This window comes from Sinocyclocheilus grahami, unplaced genomic scaffold, assembly GCF_001515645.1.
Source record: "Sinocyclocheilus grahami isolate Dianchi unplaced genomic scaffold, SAMN03320097.WGS_v1.1 scaffold42.1, whole genome shotgun sequence".
In the NCBI taxonomy this organism is placed as follows: Eukaryota; Metazoa; Chordata; class Actinopteri; order Cypriniformes; family Cyprinidae; genus Sinocyclocheilus; species Sinocyclocheilus grahami.
The window spans coordinates 2,368,853-2,391,518 of record NW_015505221.1 but is presented as its reverse complement, the minus strand read 5'-3'; the positions used below and the strand labels follow the sequence as shown (position 1 = coordinate 2,391,518).

The window sequence follows — 22,666 nt, the reverse complement described above, 5'->3', positions numbered from 1 at the left end:
TTTTAACATGACATTTGAAATCATGTTGATTTTTGGAGAAAAGAAATGACAATGATATATACATGATATTTATATAAACTATATAAAATTATATAAATTTATATATTTTCTGCTCCCATATCTTGAATTTTGTGATAATTCGAAATGTATTTTCATAAACTGAATCATACATTGAAAGAAAGCACTGTAAATGCGCACACGCACTAGTCTAACCTACTACACTTCATCACACACTGTTTCTCTGGCATTTTCAAAGGCACGTAACATAAAATACTGTGGCTTGGCATGATACACAGTCTAATGGTCTAACGAAATCCAGTTTTAAACATCTTTTACTGTACCCATTGTATGGCCCTTATATGACCTATTTGAGCCAATGCAGATGCATGAAGTTATCTCAGGACGAGACTGCCCTGATTGTAAAGCAAAACGTGATTGGCTATAGCGAGATCGTGCTACGATTGGTCAGCGAATGTGGCTGTTATCTGATTGGCTTGAGTAGACGGTGGGTGGAGTCCACGTATTTGTGGATTGACAGCACGTCTTGACGCAAGAAATGTTTCACAATTCACAAATGCACAGGACGCGATTCACAAATGCGTGCAGCTATCTACAAATGCACAGGACGCGATTCACAAATGCGTGCAGCTATCTACAAATGCACAGGACGCGATTCACAAATGCGTGCAGCTATCTACAAATGCACAGGACGCGATTCACAAATAAATGCCAGGCAAAGTTGTGGTTGTGACATAAATATATATTTGTGAATATGTTTTTTATTTGCAAATCTCATTTTATTTATTTGTGAATTTAATTCATGTTTGTGAAACTTTAAGATTTATTTGTGGATCTCATTCTATTTATTTGTGGATCATAATCTATTTATTTGGAATTAAGCAACAATTCTACCCCCATAATTTACAGACTGTCATGAATGCATTTAAATTCATAATAATAATGTAATGAGATTAATGTTTTAAATATAAAGTTTTGAATAAAGAACAACATCGGAGTGTCTATTTACACAAAGTGCAAATAATCCACCTGGTTGGTAGAGGCTATTTAAACTAGCTCCGCCCACCAATGTCTGGTTGGCATAGACAACATTACAATGCGCGTACAGAAGTGTTTGGTACTTTACAGTTTAAATCAGGGGTCTTCAACGTTTTTCAGGGTTAGGACCACTTAGATGACAGAGACATGGAGCAGGGACCCCCTGATACAAAATGTGTCAAGCAGAGCTACATATTAAAGTGGAAGTGAGCAGTCAGTCAAGGTTACATTATTTAGTAAACTGATTTCCACTTCAAACATCTCTGATTCAAAAGAGATCAACAAACATGTCTGTGATTGTCTAAATTTCTCACCGCTGCAAAAACACGCTGTGAATAGGAACATTTCACATTCTCCAGAGCTCAAACTCAAAAACTCAATGGAGCATTCAGGTGCTTATATTTAAAACTGACTCTGTGATGTTTTTTACCCATGTCTTATTTTATTTTTTAACAAAAAATTATTTGTGATCAAACATTAATTGGTTAACCGCTGCGGACCCCTTAGGGGATGTGGACCACCAGCTGAAGACCCTAGGTTTAAATAATTGTCTGGTCCAAAAATAAGCTTCATTTTCTATATTCAAAACATAATTCCTTGTTTATTTCTTCCAATTTTTGAGTGAAATAGACCAGTTAATTTTTTGACAGTGTTTGTGAGTTTCGTCCAATTGTATAATTGCTTTAATGAAGATGTGAGCCAGAAAGCTAATTAAAAATAATTATTCGAATCAGATTAAATCATTTACAGGTACCTGCAGTATATTTAAAGGCACTTGTAGTATATTTAATAGGTTTAATAACACACCTGAATGTGCAGTGACAAAGAGTCCCCGAAATCGTACTTCTGTACGGAAGTTGACGACCAAACGGCCTTGTTCGTTAATGCGCATGCTTGTAGGATAGAGGGCACCTAAAATAAATCCACAAAAGGAAAAAATCCATATAAACTATTGTCCAAAAATGTTGGGGTCAGTAATATTGTTTAAGAAATTAATAGTTTTATTTAACAAGGATGCATTCAATTGGTCAAAAAATTAATAGTAAAGGCATTTCTAATGTTACTAAAAAAATCTATTTCCTAAGGATCATGTGACACTGAAGACTGAAAATTCAGTGATGCCATCACAGAAATAAATTCCATTTTAAAATATAATAAAATGGAAAGCAGCAATTTTTAAATTGCAAAAATATTTCATAATATTATGTTTTACTGTATTTATGATTAAATAAAAGCAGCCTTTGTCAACATAAGAAGCTCACCACAAAAACATTTTTTTTTTACTGACCTCAAACTTGTGAACAGTAGTTTAAGTACTATGCAAAAACAATTTAAAGTAGTCCAAAAATATTGCAAGATTTATTACACACTGTTTTTCATTCAAATAAAGGAAAAACATGCTGTCTTGCCTTGTAACTCAGCCTCCGGTGGACTACCAATGCCATCTCTCCACAAGATGGCAGTATCGTAAACAAAAGTGAGACGCAGCTCAGACTGCAGGTCAAAGTGCTGCCAGCCACCAGCACCGACTGGCGAATGGAAGACATATGACACGTGCAAGGGCACACGCAGGGTCACGTAAGACTGCACCAGGTTCAGCACCTACACAGGACAGAAACGTCAATACTTTAGCGTCTAATAACTACCCAGCTAACAATGTGTAGTTATTATATGCTTTTGGGAAGGTTACTTTATGGTTATAAAAACAAATCCTAAAAATAACTATTAGAGAATGTTCTATATAGGTTCTCTTTAGGTTGTTGTACAAACACACACACACACACACACACACACACATACACTTGTCTGGTTTGCTATCCTTGTGGGGACTCTCCATAGGCGTAATGGTTTTTATGCTGTACAGCCCGTATACTCTATTGCCCTACACCAACCCTACACCTAAACCTATCCCTTACAGGAAACTTTGTGCATTTTTAGATTTTCAAAAAACTTCATTTTGTGAAAAAACAAATTAATTTTTGGTTACAAATAACCAAACCTACATAGAATGTTATTTTTTGGTTCCAAAAAATGGAACCATATGCTAATGTTGGGACAACATTCTGTGATTGCTGGGTGAACTGTTTCAAATCTTTTAGCACATTAGTAATAGCTAGACTTTTAACCTCATGATTAAAACGTGATACACATATACTTTGATTACCAATTAAAATCTTAATTAGGTAAAAAAAAAGAGGCAAAAACCCATACTGTATGTATCTGGAATTAATGTATATACACGTGTCACCAGAAGATGGTGATGTTGCTCTTGCTTTAAACAAACTCTGCATACCCTCAAGTTTATCCTAAAAAATTATCATTAAAGAATTGACTCAAAAACTTTTAGTAGTAATCCTAAAAACTTTAATAGTTTCCTAAAAATCCTAAAATCTTTGTAGTAAACTTGAATTAACTTACGTTTTTATCCATTGCCATGCAATGTGCTAAAAATGACGGTTGACTTTGACTTTAACTGCTATCCACTAACTGCTAACTCTCCAGGAAAATATTTTGGATAACTTCACCGATCAACTTCACTGAGCTTGAATGTGGCCTGTACACCCATCCATCTCCGTTTAATGACACCAGTCCACTTTAATTAACAGCAGAGTAAACCAACATAGCATGTGTCCATGGTGAAGACAAACGACTCTCTCAAACAGGCATGTAAACAGTTGTCTAAAGCTTGTTTAAAGGGCTACACTCTTCTAGCTAGCTGTTTAATGGGGAGGACAGAAAAAAACAAGATGCTTTTTATGATCTAAAGGTCAGTTTTGACTCATTGTGGGCGAAAGACAAATAGTGAGCTGCTTAAAGGGTGGACTAGAGGTACATAAAGCAAATGCCTTTGCCAATAAACTAAAACGGTCAGCCACAGTATAATGGATTGATGTGATCTCACAACTGTGAAAAAAGTATTTCCTTTAATACCTTTGGCAAAGACTAGGAATCCATATATCAAGTGCAGGAGTCTAAACCTTAAAACGATTGAATAAATTCCTAAACTGACACTGAAACAAAACAAGGACATGTTAAGCCCTTTTAAGGGCACAACATATTTTAAAGGTACATTTAAAGGTACTTACGCTTCTTTTCAAAAGTTGGAGTCGGTAAGATTTTTAAAATGTTTTTAACGAACTCACCAAGGCTGCATTTATTTGATAAAAAATACAGTAAAAACGGTAATATTGTGAAATCTTTTTTTAAAATAACTTTTTCTATTTGGATATAAGTGTAATTTATTCCTGTAATGCAAAGCTGAAATTTCAGCAGGCATTACTCCAGTCTACAGTGTCACAAGATCCTTCAAAAATCATTCTAATTTGCTGATTTGCTGCATTCTAAGCATGATCCCAGCTGAAAACAGCTGCACTATTAGATTTTTGTAGAAAATGTGATATGTTTTTCCAGGATTCTTTGATTACTAGAAAGGTAAAAAAAAGGTAATCTTTTTTTTAATATATATAAATTGTTTGTAATATTATAAAAATCTTTACTTTTGATTAATTTAATGTGTCCTTGTTGAACAAAGGTAATAATTTATTTCAAAAAAGAAAAAAAAATATTTTGAACACTAGTACATACACCAGGGGTCTCCAAACTCTGTCCTGGAGGGCCGGTGTCCTGCAGAGTTTAGCTCCAACCCTAATCAAACACACCTGAACCAGCTAATCAAGGTCTTACTAGGCATACTAGAAACTTCCAGGCAGGCGTGTTGAGACAAGTTGGAGCTAAACTCTGCAGGACACCGGCCCTCCAGGACCGAGTTTGGAGACCCCTGAAATATACTGTAACTTCCTATTTGGTTGATGCTAAAAGCTTGCTGTTATGTCATTATTAAAAAAATAGTTTCCGTCTCTTTCCTCACCTGTCCATCCGTCCCGATGGTCCCTCCGCAATCATTGAGCAGCTCAGACATGTCATAGTAGCTGACAAACTCCCACAAGCACGCCTCCAGGTGCAGGTTTCGGTAGAATCGTAGGGTGTTTTGGCCCCTGAGGGCCGTGCTGTACTGGTAGGGTGCAGTCCCGCCGATGGCATCTGGATTGCGGGTGGTGTCTGTGATGAAGCCGTAGCGTGTCCGCACCTCTGTGTAGTCCAGCAGGTTAGAGCAGCGATGGTTTCCTACACGTGTGCCATCTGGACTCAGGGTCAGCTCAAAGTTGGAGAGTGCCCGAGTGGAGACTACAGGTAACATTCCTATCGAGGGAATGAGGAAAATGATTTAACATGTATGCATCTGATCTGACACAGAAAGTGAACAGCATTTTTTAATCCTTTCTAATTTTACAATTAATATGCATGCAGTTTTTATGCAGCCAAATCTGCCTTTCACTATGGTAAAATTTGTGTGCATGTGCACTGACCGTCAATATGTGGCATGGTAACAGTCAGTTTAATGAGGTTTGGGTGGTCTGGATCTTCTGCTCCAGTGTAGCGCAGCCTGGCAGAGAAAGGCTCAGCTCCAACTGTGCCAACAACAGGAGGCTGGCACATTCCTGATGACAAAAGGAAAAAAATAAATGAACAGCAGGAGCCACATCATTAGGAAAAACACAGCTAAGTCAACATGACCCAATGTTTACAATCCAATTTGAGTGAAATAGGAATGTTTTGAAAAAAATTTTTAAGACAAGACTTGATTCTATCAATTGGGAAATGAGTGGATTATTGGGTGTGATTTACACTGTAAAAATGATGGGTTTGGTACAATAACATTTTACTAACATTATAAGTGGACTGAAAAAAAAAAAAAACCTTTTAGATATTATCATACAGATTACTGCCAAAAAAAGTGGCTGTGAAAATGATAACAGTCCTGAAAAATAGCATAGCAAGAAGACGATTTGGATTTTTATCAGGATCAAATGGTGAAAAACTCTGAGATGCACTAAACTCACCGTCTTCCTGACTGATGGAGACTATGGGGCTGGTGAGCTCCAGGCCTTCATCCCCATTAGAGTTGACAGCCCGGGCTGCACACTGCACACGCGAGCCTGCCTGGAAATACACTGAGTCTAACGTGATCGTTTTGGAGGAAGTGAAGAAGGTGTCAAAATCCACTTCCTTCATGGGGCTGGTCACACCGTCAGGTCCTGTCGGGGCGCTGACCAGCCAGCGGTACCGGGTCAGGGTGTTATTGATGTGCTCAGCAACACAGATGGAGCCCGTTCGGTCAAAGTCAGGATACTTGGGGTTGCATGACTAAAATATATATATAAATATATAATTCATATAATAAATAAATACAAATCATATAGGGTTTAAATAAACACTTTATTTTATATTTAGTTTATTTTTGTAAATGCATTCCAATCTGAACTAATGTTGTTTTATTTTTGTTAAGCAAGTTCATTTACTGTGTCCAAATTCACTATTTTTCGCACATTCTTTCCCTATGTAGGGAACCTACCGTGACACAGACTACAGGATATCCTGCGACTGGCGGAGTATCTCTAGTGCTGCTTGTATCATCGTACTGCAAGAGAGACACCACTACTGGCACGGCGGGAAAGGTCACATCGGCCATACTGTTCGTCTCTTCAATGTAAATGATGGCTTTGGTTACCTGAAGATTTGGAAAAGAAGCAAAAATGAACACAGTGTGGATCCCTCATTGGTAATCGAATAAAAACAGGTATAATACTACTGATAGAGCACACAGACAGGTTTTTGGCATATACTTTTCCCCCCCATATTGTGGAGTACCTGAATCTCTGCTACCATATTCTCATCAGGTTTGAGGTGGACAGTGAAGGCCTCTCTCATCTCTCGCACACCATCATATAGAATTTCCACCTCCACAATGTGCTCAGTCTCTCCTTCTTTAAACTCCACATCTGCAATTGGGAAATAGTCATTTTCTTATTTGATTCTGGTCATGTTTTATATGTACTGTACATTACAATGCCTTTTTTAAAAGTGTGATAAATAACCAGAGAGGGACAACACATATGTAAAAGTGAATCTTACAAAAACATGTCCGGCTCATGATTTGCTCCCAAATTGAAAAGACATTTTTTAAATATATTTTCCTTTTAGAAAATGAAGTCTATTTTATGACCATCAGGATTTTTACATTGTAACATTATTTTCATTAAATGAAAGCCATTTTCTGCCCAAATTCTCATTACTCAATGTGTTCATTTTTTAGTTTTGTAAAAACTGTTATTCTCAGTGATGATTCTCATTCATTCTCATTATCGCAATGCAGTCATTTTTAACAGCACTAGAGTAAAAAAATACAAATACGATTTTTTATTTAGATCAGCATAAATTAGGCAAATAACAATTATACAATTATAAAGGTTTTTATTTAAATATGCATAAAGTAAATGGAAAATAACTATATTCATAGTAGTATTTTTTAAATTTAAATGATCATATATTAGATAAATATAACACAAATACTATTATGATGTATAATACTTAAAACATTTGTTACAGTAATAAAAATTATATTTTTAATCTATCTTATTCTTTTGTATATATTCTTGTCTATCTTCTTACTCTTATTTTTTGTATAACAATACTGTGAATGTGGATGGGAAATGTTTTATAGTATGAAAATAATGAGAAAAAATAATCAAATAAATAATAATAAAAAAAATAATAATAACAAATGGTCCTAAATTGAGCTTATTCTTTGAGCAACAGATTTTGTTAGATAAAAATAATGATTATGGAGTAAAATATGATCTGGGCATGTCCTTGGGAGGTTTTGTAAGATTCCCCAGTGAGCTGTTCTTACAAAACCATGCCATGATGTGGTGTTTGAACCCACCTTCAGAGATGGGATGGTAATCTTCTCCAGAGGAAGCCGAGCCATCCTTTGTGTGGACCCGCACCACAGACACTTTAGATGTGTCTCCTGTCCTCTGGACCGGGATCCTCACCACTGAGATTTGCCCTGACTCGCTGGGTTCACTGACACTGAACTTGGCTGCTCCAAACCTGATAATGGCCTCTGGGGAAAGAGGATCGTGGGAAAGGAGAGATGTATGTCAGCACCAAAATATCACTTCAGTCAGGGCTGATATCGTCCAATCACCTTACACAGACTGATGATCAGTTTTGTATCTTCTAGTCCAGATCATACTATTTTGTAAAGCACTTTTAAGTTTTCTTATACACCTTTAACAGCAATTGCAAGTGAACACAAGTAGGTGAGAAAGTGGGAGATAAAAGTCTTACTGTCGGCATCATCCTTGATCTTGATGAGTGTCTCGTTCTGACCCCCTATAGAGGCCCCAAAAGGAGACTCACTCTTGGGGCTTCCCAGCACCAATCTCAGCTCCTCGTCTTCCTCATGTTCGGTGTCATCCACGAGGATGAGGACACAAGTCTTCTCCACCTCTCCTACACAAGCAATCAATAGGGAGTTGTTGTTCAGTATGCATAAAAATGTCAACGCTTCAAATTGGGAAAGAATTACTTAGAAAAAAATAAACGGATTTCCTTCAGAATAAAACTTCTTTTATAGCTCTTTAATAGAGACAAACACTCTTAATAATAAGACCAAAAATAATACCTGGTAAAAAGACAATGGTGGAGACGTCTGTATTTGGCCTCTCATTGAAGTCCATCATGACTTGGGCCGAGCCTTGACGGCTGTAGCACCGCACACTGGACTTGTAGCTCAAATCTCCACTCCGGTACACAAGAGCAGATATCTGTCCATCATTCTCATTACCCGTGTATGAAGGATCTCGGAATTGCAACTTAGGCACTAAAAACAAAACAAAACAAAACAAAAAACAAGTCTTACATTCAAACCCAAATCTTTTTTTACCAGTCTTACTGTTTGTGTCAATAAGATATTGTGAATACAATTGTATACTTGATTTAGCCCTTTTAAGGTTTAGTGCAAGATCACTCACAATCTGAGATGGAGTCGTTGATGTAGATTGTAGCTTTTCCTGGTTCACCCAATATGCCGTTCATGGGCATACGGAGAACCAGCTCAAACTTCTCTGGACCCTCCAGCAATGGCTGCCCCAGGTCATCCAGGATTGTAACCTTGAATGTCTGCATGTTGACGCCCGGGGAAAAGTCTAGGTTCTTACTAATTGCAACTTAGGCACTAAAAACAAAAAACAAGTCTTACATTCAAACCCAAATCTTTTTTTACCAGTCTTACTGTTTGTGTCAATAAGATATTGTGAATACAATTGTATACTTGATTTAGCCCTTTTAAGGGTTAGTGCAAGATCACTCACAATCTGAGATGGAGTCGTTGATGTAGATTGTAGCTTTTCCTGGTTCACCCAATATGCCGTTCATGGGCATACGGAGAACCAGCTCAAACTTCTCTGGACCCTCCAGCAATGGCTGCCCCAGGTCATCCAGGATTGTAACCTTGAATGTCTGCATGTTGACGCCCGGGGAAAAGTCTAGGTTCTTACTGATCCCAACATAGTCCACACCAGCTGTGTTAAAGGTTCACAGAATGTTAGTAAGTTAATGGAGAAAATATTCCAGAAATATCAATGGCACAAGAATAAATTACCCTCATAGGTAAATATACAGTGGGAAAATAAATGTCTCTCCCTGTATCTCTCTCAAGTGCAGGACTGACCAACTTTTTTGAGAGAACTCATTTGTGGTTAGACTTTATATTTTTGACTTGCTGTACTGATGATTAGTTTATTTATAATTATCATATACCGTAGGTGGGTTTACTGCTATGTACTCAGTCCTTAAATGCACTGAATTTGTAGCAGAAATGCCATAATGTATTACTGCATTTTTAAAGAAATGATCTTAGTAAAAATGAATATATAACAGTGATTATTATTAGTAAAATAAAATTTAAATTGAATAAAGTGTATTTTGTCAAGCCATTTTTGTAGATTAATTTGATTTAATTTTAATCAAATTTGTTTTAACCGTCACAATTTTGTTTTATTTTTTACTGAATAAATTGAAATTTTTTCCACAAGGATTTTTTTTTTTACAGTGTGTGCCATTGTTTAAATAAGCTGCCACTTAGTTACATGCAGGCCCATTATTGTGGTGACATTGATTTCAAATTCACTGACTTGATGAATAAAACTGTGGTTGAACACGACTGGACTGTTCCTGGCCAGAATGAGCTACAACGTGAACCAGAAAGTTGATAGTCTGACTCAACAAGTAAATTGTGTCAACTAAGACAACAATAGAGGCTTTCAACAATCTGAAGAGTGTTCAAAAGACTACATGTGGATGTTTGTACAACATTAGTATTTCTAGAAAATGTTAGATAGAGGCTCTGAAGACCTAGTCGTGTTTACATCTTGTCAGTAAGTCATAGGATAGGCTCTTGTCATCTGGGCCTGCAGCAACATATGATTGTCTCAAGGTGTAGATTTCTTGAAATACAAGCTAGACAATCTATTATATCAACCGAACATGTTTACACAGTAATTATATATGAATGTCTATGCACATGTAATACTAGGAACTGACAGACGCAATCTGTCTATCTGTCTGATACATACCTTCGGCTGAAACAGGCTCAGTTTTTCGAGACCGTACTGTGACAGTTCCGGTTTTGGAAAGGTCACTTCCTGTTCTCCAAACCCGGACTTCGACATAACCATCACTCTCATCCACATGGTACTCAGTTTCTCCGAAGTAAAACACTGGTGCTGTTGGACAGTAAAGATATATGTAGGCTTGATATATATAAAAATATACATTGACATATAAAAAAATATTATTAAAAATGACAAAACACCACAAAATTACAAAAATTTAAATGAAAACAGAAAATATAAAAATAAACGAATAAACGATTATTATAGCATATCAATGATACTAAAATTAGACTAGTTCTAACACAAAAGGAAATATTTCATATGTTTAAATGTTTAATCACTGTAAATCACTGTCAGTGGGGTCCAAAACAACACTGATGTTATATATTTGTATGGATGAATTTTTTCTCACAAAATATCTTTTGTGTTTCACACAGGAAAGAAAGTCATACAAGTTTGGAATGACACGATTTCCTTCAGAATAAAACTTCTTTTATAGCTCTTTAATAGAGACAAACACTCTTAATAATAAGACCAAAAATAATACCTGGTAAAAAGACAATGGTGGAGACGTCTGTATTTGGCCTCTCATTGAAGTCCATCATGACTTGGGCCGAGCCTTGACGGCTGTAGCACCGCACACTGGACTTGTAGCTCAAATCTCCACTCCGGTACACAAGAGCAGATATCTGTCCATCATTCTCATTACCCGTGTATGAAGGATCTCGGAATTGCAACTTAGGCACTAAAAACAAAACAAAACAAAACAAAAAACAAGTCTTACATTCAAACCCAAATCTTTTTTTACCAGTCTTACTGTTTGTGTCAATAAGATATTGTGAATACAATTGTATACTTGATTTAGCCCTTTTAAGGGTTAGTGCAAGATCACTCACAATCTGAGATGGAGTCGTTGATGTAGATTGTAGCTTTTCCTGGTTCACCCAATATGCCGTTCATGGGCATACGGAGAACCAGCTCAAACTTCTCTGGACCCTCCAGCAATGGCTGCCCCAGGTCATCCAGGATTGTAACCTTGAATGTCTGCATGTTGACACCCGGGGAAAAGTCTAGGTTCTTACTGATCCCAACATAGTCCACACCAGCTGTGTTAAAGGTTCACAGAATGTTAGTAAGTTAATGGAGAAAATATTCCAGAAATATCAATGGCACAAGAATAAATTACCCTCATAGGTAAATATACAGTGGGAAAATAAATGTCTCTCCCTGTATCTCTCTCAAGTGCAGGACTGACCAACTTTTTTGAGAGAACTCATTTGTGGTTAGACTTTATATTTTTGACTTGCTGTACTGATGATTAGTTTATTTATAATTATCATATACCGTAGGTGGGTTTACTGCTATGTACTCAGTCCTTAAATGCACTGAATTTGTAGCAGAAATGCCATAATGTATTACTGCATTTTTAAAGAAATGATCTTAGTAAAAATGAATATATAACAGTGATTATTATTAGAAAAATAAAAATTGAATAAACTGTATTTTGTCAAGCCATTTTTGTAGATTAATTTGATTTAATTTGAATCAAATTTGTTTTAACCGTCACAAATTTTTTTTATTTTTTACTGAATAAATTGAAATTTTTTCCACAAGGATTTTTTTTTACAGTGTGTGCCATTGTTTGAATGAGCTGCCACTTAGTTACATGCAGGCCCATTATTGTGGTGACATTGATTTCAAATTCACTGACTTGATGAATAAAACTGTGGTTGAACACGACTGGACTGTTCCTGGCCAGAATGAGCTACAACGTGAACCAGAAAGTTGATAGTCTGACTCAACGAGTAAATTGTGTCAACTAAGACAACAATAGAGGCTTTCAACAATCTGAAGAGTGTTCAAAAGACTACATGTGGATGTTTGTACAACATTAGTATTTCTAGATCATGTTAGATAGAGGCTCTGAAGACCTAGTCGTGTTTACATCTTGTCAGTAAGTCATAGGATAGGCTCTTGTCATCTGGGCCTGCAGCAACATATGATTGTCTCAAGGTGTAGATTTCTTGAAATACAAGCTAGACAATCTATTATATCAACCGAACATGTTTACACAGTAATTATATATGAATGTCTATGCACATGTAATACTAGGAACTGACAGACGCAATCTGTCTATCTGTCTGATACATACCTTCGGCTGAAACAGGCTCAGTTTTTCGAGACCGTACTGTGACAGTTCCGGTTTTGGAAAGGTCACTTCCTGTTCTCCAAACCCGGACTTCGACATAACCATCACTCTCATCCACATGGTACTCAGTTTCTCCGAAGTAAAACACTGGTGCTGTTGGACAGTAAAGATATATGTAGGCTTGATATATATAAAAATATACATTGACATATAAAAAAATATTATTAAAAATGACAAAACACCACAAAATTACAAAAATTTTAATGAAAACAGAAAATATAAAAATAAACGATAAAAATATTATTATAGCATATCAATGATACTAAAATTAGACTAGTTCTAACACAAAAGGAAATATTTCATATGTTTAATATGTTTTTCACTGTAAATCACTGTCAGTGGGGTCCAAAACAACACTGATGTTATATATTTGTATGGATGAATTTTTTCTCACAAAATATCTTTTGTGTTTCACACAGGAAAGAAAGTCATACAAGTTTGGAATGACACGAGTGCGTAAATGATGACAGAATTTAAATTTTTGGGTGAACTGTCTCTTTAACCGTCTGAGGTGACTTCAACAGAAGGTACGGGGGATGTGGAGATAGATGGGCTAGCATGGACCTGTCTGTTTGCAATTAACACTTTACCCGACTTAGAATCCAGTGACAAATCCTTGTTCGTAGCTCGCTAACTCCCTATCTGCTGCTGAAATGTCTATGTCACACTCAGCTACCAAAAGTGTTTTCTTGGAAGACACCGTATCATGTACTGAATCTGATTGAGGGTAAGACATTGAGGGTGTTGAGGGAGTTTAAGCTGCTATACGTCCACGGTAGGAAGCGCATCTAAGCCTAAGGAAAATAAACAATATGTGTGATGAGACTGTTTTTCTCTCGTTTTATTCTTGTGTGGCATGGAGGCCTCACAGGCAACGTGATAGAAAAACAGTGAGTTCCATGTTTACCCCAAAATCAACACTGAGCTGTTGACGCATTAGGATGGAATGCAATGATGAGGTCATGCAAGGTGTTTGCTGATGGGTTGGTTATCATTGCACTTTTTTCCATTAAAAAGCTTAAAATGGAACCACTTGAGCTTTTGTTATGCCCCATTATTGAATGATTTTACCTGCCACTGAAGGGTTATTCAAGTTCTAACTCTCACATTATGAATCCAGAAACCATGAAAAGTGAAACAGGAAAATACTGATGGGGACAGAGAAAAGCATTTGAGTGACAGAAAGAGTGCACTGAAAAAATGAAAATTCTGTCAAATATCTCATGCCACATTATGGCAGGTTTGACGTCTGAAGGCATGTCTTGTGACTGATCAGTAAGTGACATGTTTGAATGTTTAGAACTGAATGTGAGCATGAAAGAAAAGAGCTCCTCTGACATTCTGCACTAAAAAAAACAAAAACAAGACACAGGCTTTTTATAACATGAGGGCAAGCAAGTATAACATAATTTCATTTTTGGTTTAAAACAAATCTTAAAAAAATGTATAAATCCTCAGTTTTATAACCATACAGTTTGTAATGTTAAATTAAATTAAAAAGTACTTTAGTAATTATTAAATATTTTATTAAACATTTTTAAGAAAATGAATACTTTTTATTCAGCAGGAATGCATTAAACTGATCAAAGGTGACAGTAAAGCCATTTATAAGGTAACAAAATATTTTTATTTCTAATAAATGTTGTTCTTTTAAACTTTCTATAAATCAAATAATCCTGACAAAAAGTAAAAATGGTTTAAAAAATTAAGTAATACAACTGTTTTCGACATGGATAACAATAAAAAAAAATTTTGATTTTGAGCTCCAAATCAGCACACTACAATGATTTCTGAAGGAAAATATGCTGGAAATTCAGCTTTGCGGACACAGGAATAAATTACATCTTTCAAGTTTTCCTTTCTCTTTGGAGTGTTACAAGCTCTTGGTGCATAAAGAAGATCTGTAAAGTTGCAAAGACTAAAGTCTCAAATCCAAAGAGATATTCTTTATAAAAGTTAACCAGAGAGTCAACCACGCCTACCTAAAACGGCTTGTTCTAACACGCCCCCACATATCTACGTCACTATGTGGAAATATTAGCATAATGCCGCCCAAATGTGCACGCAAAGAAATAAGGCGTGGTTTCAGGAACAGCAGTAGTGTTGATGCAGCCATGTCAGAGAGACGCTGTGTTTCAGTGCGAAAGCAAAAGCACTTTATTTGGCCTTCCAGAAGTAGATGCAATTAGGAATCTTTGGTTAAGATTTATTTACAACAGAACAGCACAACCCAGACGTTCGAATTTGTGCAACGCATTTTATGGACGACAGTTTTTTGAACCTAGAAGAGTACAAGGCTGGCTGTGCACAAAGGCTATTTATGTTCGGTGTCATCCACGAGGATGAGGACACAAGTCTTCTCCACCTCTCCTACACAAGCAATCAATAGGGAGTTGTTGTTCAGTATGCATAAAAATGTCAACGCTTCAAATTGGGAAAGAATTACTTAGAAAAAAATAAACGGATTTCCTTCAGAATAAAACTTCTTTTATAGCTCTTTAATAGAGACAAACACTCTTAATAATAAGACCAAAAATAATACCTGGTAAAAAGACAATGGTGGAGACGTCTGTATTTGGCCTCTCATTGAAGTCCATCATGACTTGGGCCGAGCCTTGACGGCTGTAGCACCGCACACTGGACTTGTAGCTCAAATCTCCACTCCGGTACACAAGAGCAGATATCTGTCCATCATTCTCATTACCCGTGTATGAAGGATCTCGGAATTGCAACTTAGGCACTAAAAACAAAACAAAACAAAACAAAAAACAAGTCTTACATTCAAACCCAAATCTTTTTTTACCAGTCTTACTGTTTGTGTCAATAAGATATTGTGAATACAATTGTATACTTGATTTAGCCCTTTTAAGGTTTAGTGCAAGATCACTCACAATCTGAGATGGAGTCGTTGATGTAGATTGTAGCTTTTCCTGGTTCACCCAATATGCCGTTCATGGGCATACGGAGAACCAGCTCAAACTTCTCTGGACCCTCCAGCAATGGCTGCCCCAGGTCATCCAGGATTGTAACCTTGAATGTCTGCATGTTGACACCCGGGGAAAAGTCTAGGTTCTTACTGATCCCAACATAGTCCACACCAGCTGTGTTAAAGGTTCACAGAATGTTAGTAAGTTAATGGAGAAAATATTCCAGAAATATCAATGGCACAAGAATAAATTACCCTCATAGGTAAATATACAGTGGGAAAATAAATGTCTCTCCCTGTATCTCTCTCAAGTGCAGGACTGACCAACTTTTTTGAGAGAACTCATTTGTGGTTAGACTTTATATTTTTGACTTGCTGTACTGATGATTAGTTTATTTATAATTATCATATACCGTAGGTGGGTTTACTGCTATGTACTCAGTCCTTAAATGCACTGAATTTGTAGCAGAAATGCCATAATGTATTACTGCATTTTTAAAGAAATGATCTTAGTAAAAATGAATATATAACAGTGATTATTATTAGAAAAATAAAAATTGAATAAACTGTATTTTGTCAAGCCATTTTTGTAGATTAATTTGATTTAATTTTAATCAAATTTGTTTTAACCGTCACAATTTTGTTTTATTTTTTACTGAATAAATTGAAATTTTTTCCACAAGGATTTTTTTTTACAGTGTGTGCCATTGTTTAAATAAGCTGCCACTTAGTTACATGCAGGCCCATTATTGTGGTGACATTGATTTCAAATTCACTGACTTGATGAATAAAACTGTGGTTGAACACGACTGGACTGTTCCTGGCCAGAATGAGCTACAACGTGAACCAGAAAGTTGATAGTCTGACTCAACAAGTAAATTGTGTCAACTAAGACAACAATAGAGGCTTTCAACAATCTGAAGAGTGTTCAAAAGACTACATGTGGATGTTTGTACAACATTAGTATTTCTAGATCATGTTAGATAGAGGCTCTGAAGACCTAGTCGTGTTTACATCTTGTCAGTAAGTCATAGGATAGGCTCTTGTCATCTGGGCCTGCAGCAACATATGATTGTCTCAAGGTGTAGATTTCTTGAAATACAAGCTAGACAATCTATTATATCAACCGAACATGTTTACACAGTAATTATATATGAATGTCTATGCACATGTAATACTAGGAACTGACAGACGCAATCTGTCTATCTGTCTGATACATACCTTCGGCTGAAACAGGCTCAGTTTTTCGAGACCGTACTGTGACAGTTCCGGTTTTGGAAAGGTCACTTCCTGTTCTCCAAACCCGGACTTCGACATAACCATCACTCTCATCCACATGGTACTCAGTTTCTCCGAAGTAAAACACTGGTGCTGTTGGACAGTAAAGATATATGTAGGCTTGATATATATAAAAATATACATTGACATATAAAAAAATATTATTAAAAATGACAAAACACCACAAAATTACAAAAATTTTAATGAAAACAGAAAATATAAAAATAAACGATAAAAATATTATTATAGCATATCAATGATACTAAAATTAGACTAGTTCTAACCCAAAAGGAAATATTTCAAAACACTGTTTTTCACTGTAAATCACTGTCAGTGGGGTCCAAAACAACACTGATATTATATATTTGTATGGATGAATTTTTTCTCACAAAATATCTTTTGTGTTTCACACAGGAAAGAAAGTCATACAAGTTTGGAATGACACTAGTGCGTAAATGATGACAAAATTTAAATTTTTGGGTGAACTGTCTCTTTAACCACCTGAGGTGGCTTCAACAGAAAGTACGGGGGATGTGGAGATAGACGGGCTAGCATGGACCTGTCTGTCTGCAATTAACACTTTACCCGACTTAGAATCCAGTGACAAATCCTTGTTCGTAGCTCGCTAACTCCCTATCTGCTGCTGAAATGTCTATGTCACACTCAGCTACCAAAAGTGTTTTCTTGGAAGACACCGTGTCATGTACTGAATCTGATTGAGGGTAAGACATTGAGGGTGTTGAGGGAGTTTAAGCTGCTATACGTCCACGGTAGGAAGCGCATCTAAGCCTAAGGAAAATAAACAATATGTGTGATGAGACTGTTTTTCTCTCGTTTTATTCTTGTGTGGCATGGAGGCCTCACAGGCAACGTGATAAAAAAACAGTGAGTCCCATGTTTACCCCAAAATCAACACTGAGCTGTTGACGCATTAGGATGGAATGCAATGATGAGGTCATGCAAGGTGTTTGCTGATGGGTTGGTTATCATTGCACTTTTTTCCATTAAAAAGCTTAAAATGGAACCACTTGAGCTTTTGTTATGCCCCATTATTGAATGATTTTACCTGCCACTGAAGGGTTATTCAAGTTCTAACTCTCACATTATGAATCCAGAAACCATGAAAAGTGAAACAGGAAAATACTGATGGGGACAGAGAAAAGCATTTGAGTGACAGAAAGAGTGCACTGAAAAAATGAAAATTCTGTCAAATATCTCATGCCACATTATGGCAGGTTTGACGTCTGAAGGCATGTCTTGTGACTGATCAGTAAGTGACATGTTTGAATGTTTAGAACTGAATGTGAGCATGAAAGAACGGACATTCTGCACTAAAAAAAACCAAAAACAAGACACAGGCTTGTTATAACATGAGGGCAAGCAAGTATAACATCATTTCATTTTTGGTTTAAAACAAATCTTAAATTTTTTTATAAATCCTCAGTTTTATAACCATACAGTTTGTAATGTTAAATTAAATTAAAAAAGTACTTTAGTAATTATTAAATATTTTATTAAACATTTTTAAGAAAATGAATACTTTTTATTCAGCAGGAATGCATTAAACTGATCAAAGGTGACAGTAAAGCCATTTATAAGGTAACAAAATATTTTTATTTCTAATAAATGTTGTTCTTTTAAACTTTCTATAAATCAAATAATCCTGACAAAAAGTAAAAATGGTTTAAAAAATTAAGTAATACAACTGTTTTCGACATGGATAACAATAAAAAAAAATTTTGATTTTGAGCTCCAAATCAGCACACTACAATGATTTCTGAAGGAAAATATGCTGGAAATTCAGCTTTGCGGACACAGGAATAAATTACATCTTTCAAGTTTTCCTTTCTCTTTGGAGTGTTACAAGCTCTTGGTGCATAAAGAAGATCTGTAAAGTTGCAAAGACTAAAGTCTCAAATCCAAAGAGATATTCTTTATAAAAGTTAACCAGAGAGTCAACCACGCCTACCTAAAACGGCTTGTTCTAACACGCCCCCACATATCTACGTCACTATGTGGAAATATTAGCATAATGCCGCCCAAATGTGCACGCAAAGAAATAAGGCGTGGTTTCAGGAACAGCAGTAGTGTTGATGCAGCCATGTCAGAGAGACGCTGTGTTTCAGTGCGAAAGCAAAAGCACTTTATTTGGCCTTCCAGAAGTAGATGCAATTAGGAATCTTTGGTTAAGATTTATTTACAACAGAACAGCACAACCCAGATGTTCGAATTTGTGCAACGCATTTTATGGAGACAAAACACCACAAAATTACAAAAATTTAAATGAAAACAGAAAATATAAAAATAAACGATAAAAATATTATTATAGCATATCAATGATACTAAAATTAGACTAGTTCTAACACAAAAGGAAATATTTCATATGTTTAATATGTTTTTCACTGTAAATCACTGTCAGTGGGGTCCAAAACAACACTGATATTATATATTTGTATGGATGAATTTTTTCTCACAAAATATCTTTTGTGTTTCACACAGGAAAGAAAGTCATACAAGTTTGGAATGACACGAGTGCGTAAATGATGACAGAATTTAAATTTTTGGGTGAACTGTCTCTTTAACCGTCTGAGGTGACTTCAACAGAAGGTACGGGGGATGTGGAGATAGATGGGCTAGCGTGGACCTGTCTGTCTGCAATTAACACTTTACACGACTTAGAATCCACTGACAAATCCTTGTTCATAGCTCGCTAACACCCTGTCTGCTGCTGAAAGGTCTATGTCACACTCAGCTTCCAAATGTGTTTTCTTGGAAGACACTGTCATGTACTGAATCTGATTGAGGGTAAGACATTGAGGGTGTTGAGGGAGTTTAAGCTGCTATACGTCCACGGTAGGAAGCGCATCTAAGCCTAAGGAAAATAAACAATATGTGTGATGAGACTGTTTTTCTCTCGTTTTATTCTTGTGTGGCATGGAGGCCTCACAGGCAACGTGATAAAAAAACAGTGAGTCCCATGTTTACCCCAAAATCAACACTGAGCTGTTGACGCATTAGGATGGAATGCAATGATGAGGTCATGCAAGGTGTTTGCTGATGGGTTGGTTATCATTGCACTTTTTTCCATTAAAAAGCTTAAAATGGAACCACTTGAGCTTTTGTTATGCCCCATTATTGAATGATTTTACCTGCCACTGAAAGGTTATTCAAGTTCTAACTCTCACATTATGAACCCAGAAACCATGAAAAGTGAAACAGGAAAATACTGATGGGGACAGAGAAAAGCATTTGAGTGACAGAAAGAGTGCACTGAAAAAATGAAAATTCTGTCAAATATCTCATGCCACATTATGGCAGGTTTGACGTCTGAAGGCATGTCTTGTGACTGATCAGTAAGTGACATGTTTGAATGTTTAGAACTGAATGTGAGCATGAAAGAAAAGAGCTCCTCTGACATTCTGCACTAAAAAAAACAAAAACAAGACACAGGCTTTTTATAACATGAGGGCAAGCAAGTATAACATAATTTCATTTTTGGTTTAAAACAAATCTTAAAAAAATGTATAAATCCTCAGTTTTATAACCATACAGTTTGTAATGTTAAATTAAATTAAAAAGTACTTTAGTAATTATTAAATATTTTATTAAACATTTTTAAGAAAATTAATACATTTTATTCAGCAGGAATGCATTAAACTGATCAAAGGTGACAGTAAAGCAATTTTTTTAAGGTAACAAAATATTTTTATTTCTAATAAATGTTGTTCTTTTAAACTTTCTATACATCAAATAATCCTGACAAAAAGTAAAAATGGTTTAAAAAATTAAGTAATACAACTGTTTTCGACATGGATAACAATAAAAAATGTTTTTGATTTTGAGCTCCAAATCAGCACACTACAATGATTTCTGAAGGAAAATATGCTGGAAATTCAGCTTTGCGGACACAGGAATAAAAACCCAAACCCAAACCCAAACTCGGGCGCTTCACTGAGTGGATTAGGTTACGCATGTGGCAGGCTGCCATGGTGCTAGTGGGCTAAATTTGAACTACTGAGGGTTTTCTTTCTTTTAAAAGAACTGCAGACTGCCACACTAATGCATTATCTTTCCAAAACTTGAATGATTTGGCCTGTACACTATAGTACGCTCTGACACTCTCTTATAAGTGCTATTTTACTTCACTGCACATTTGACCACTTTGGTCAAAAGCTGCTCTTTGAAATAACTTCAGCCAGCAAACCTTTCACAAGGACAGACCCACAAGACATTAATGCACAGCTTCCTCTCACCTCACTGTAATTAAACCTCCTGGTGGAAAAAGCCAAAGTAAATGTAATCAAAAGACAGGGAAATGTAATCAAAGACGAGTATGATTTCTGAACCATGAAATATTTCTTATTTCCAAATGATTGTTTAGTGTATAATGCCCAACCATGGCAGTTTATTTTATGTCAATGTTTTCTCTCTGAAGAGTTTCTGATAATAACTGCACATCAATTCGCACATCAAAATTATGCTTCAGAGTTCTGTTTGCTGATTCCTCTCACGCACAATGCAGACCGTAAATGTTTCATCAGCAGAGGGAGAGATTCAGTTCAAAATGTTATGGCTTAAAGGAATGTCCATGATAAAGAAAATAATTTTTTTCTTTTACATATTTTAAAATTTATTTAAAAAAAATGCAGTTATCAAACAAGCAAACAATATCTTAATGCAGTTACAGAAAATGTATGTTTAAACAGATTTTCTTTTGTCAAGTATTTTCTTCTTATAATGAGGCTTTTCCTTCATTATGATACCAGAATAGTTGAATTGCCCTGATATTTTTTACTTACTGTATTTTGGATTCAGCATTTTAATACATAAATATGTATATAACTATAAAATTATATATACAGTACACACACACACACACACACACACACACATACATATATAAATATATATATATATATATATATATATGAAGAGTTCAGATGCAAAAGCCTCAAAGCCTCATCTGAAATTTTCATCTAAAATGAGGATTTTTAGCAGGCTCCTCTGTTTAGGTTCAGTAATTTTACTCTAATGGCAATGTATAGGTCATTTTCTATGCAATTAAAGTGAAATAACTGAATATAAATATAAATAAAAAATATTTGTCAGATTTTTTGCATTCCCTCGAGAAACTTTGCGTTCCCTCGCAAAACTTTTGCATTCTCTCGCAAAGATATTTGCGTTCCCTCGCAAAACATTTGCATTCCCTCGCAAAAGTTTTGCGCTCTCTCGCAAAACCAGTTGAGTTCGGACAAACACTTCCTGTTTACTTTACAGATTGTAGTGGTTCATACAGCTCCATACGTTCACAATGGAGCAGTTCATAAGAGTTTTGTTTTGATCTTGGACGAAATAGTCAGTGCATGCTTATCAAGGCACGGTTTTGGGACATTCTAAAACGCTTAATGTAAACCACTGGATGACTAAATTCAGAACATACCTTATTAATAAAGCATACAGACAAGCAGAATAGCCCAGAATATGAACATAACCCGGTAAATTGAATTGCACTTTAAGAGTATCCCTCATAGAAAGAAAACGCTTAATTAATTTAAACGCTTAATTACTGAATTCGGTATACAGTTTATTAATAAATTATACATGAAAGCAGGTAAGAACAGAAGCGCTTTCCTCCCATAAAGAAAACGCGGCTTAATGAAGACGGTGATAAAAAAA

At 35.8% G+C, this 22,666-nt stretch overlaps 1 protein-coding gene across 1 annotated transcript in view; it reads right to left on the bottom strand.

Moving 5' to 3' along the window:
• Nucleotides 1–22,666, bottom strand: part of LOC107582282 (FRAS1-related extracellular matrix protein 2-like) — an 88,930-nt gene that overhangs the window by 6,449 nt on the left and 59,815 nt on the right. Inside the window, exons 7-18 of the mRNA XM_016268049.1 lie at nt 16,934–17,083; nt 15,678–15,887; nt 15,329–15,526; nt 8,251–8,415; nt 7,841–8,023; nt 6,766–6,896; nt 6,470–6,625; nt 5,958–6,261; nt 5,424–5,555; nt 4,925–5,256; nt 2,466–2,658; nt 1,864–1,968 (exon numbers count right to left, since the gene is read on the bottom strand). Of these exons, the coding sequence (XP_016123535.1) occupies nt 1,864–1,968; nt 2,466–2,658; nt 4,925–5,256; nt 5,424–5,555; nt 5,958–6,261; nt 6,470–6,625; nt 6,766–6,896; nt 7,841–8,023; nt 8,251–8,415; nt 15,329–15,526; nt 15,678–15,887; nt 16,934–17,083 (2,259 nt within the window). The remainder of the gene's footprint in view (nt 1–1,863; nt 1,969–2,465; nt 2,659–4,924; nt 5,257–5,423; nt 5,556–5,957; nt 6,262–6,469; nt 6,626–6,765; nt 6,897–7,840; nt 8,024–8,250; nt 8,416–15,328; nt 15,527–15,677; nt 15,888–16,933; nt 17,084–22,666) is intronic.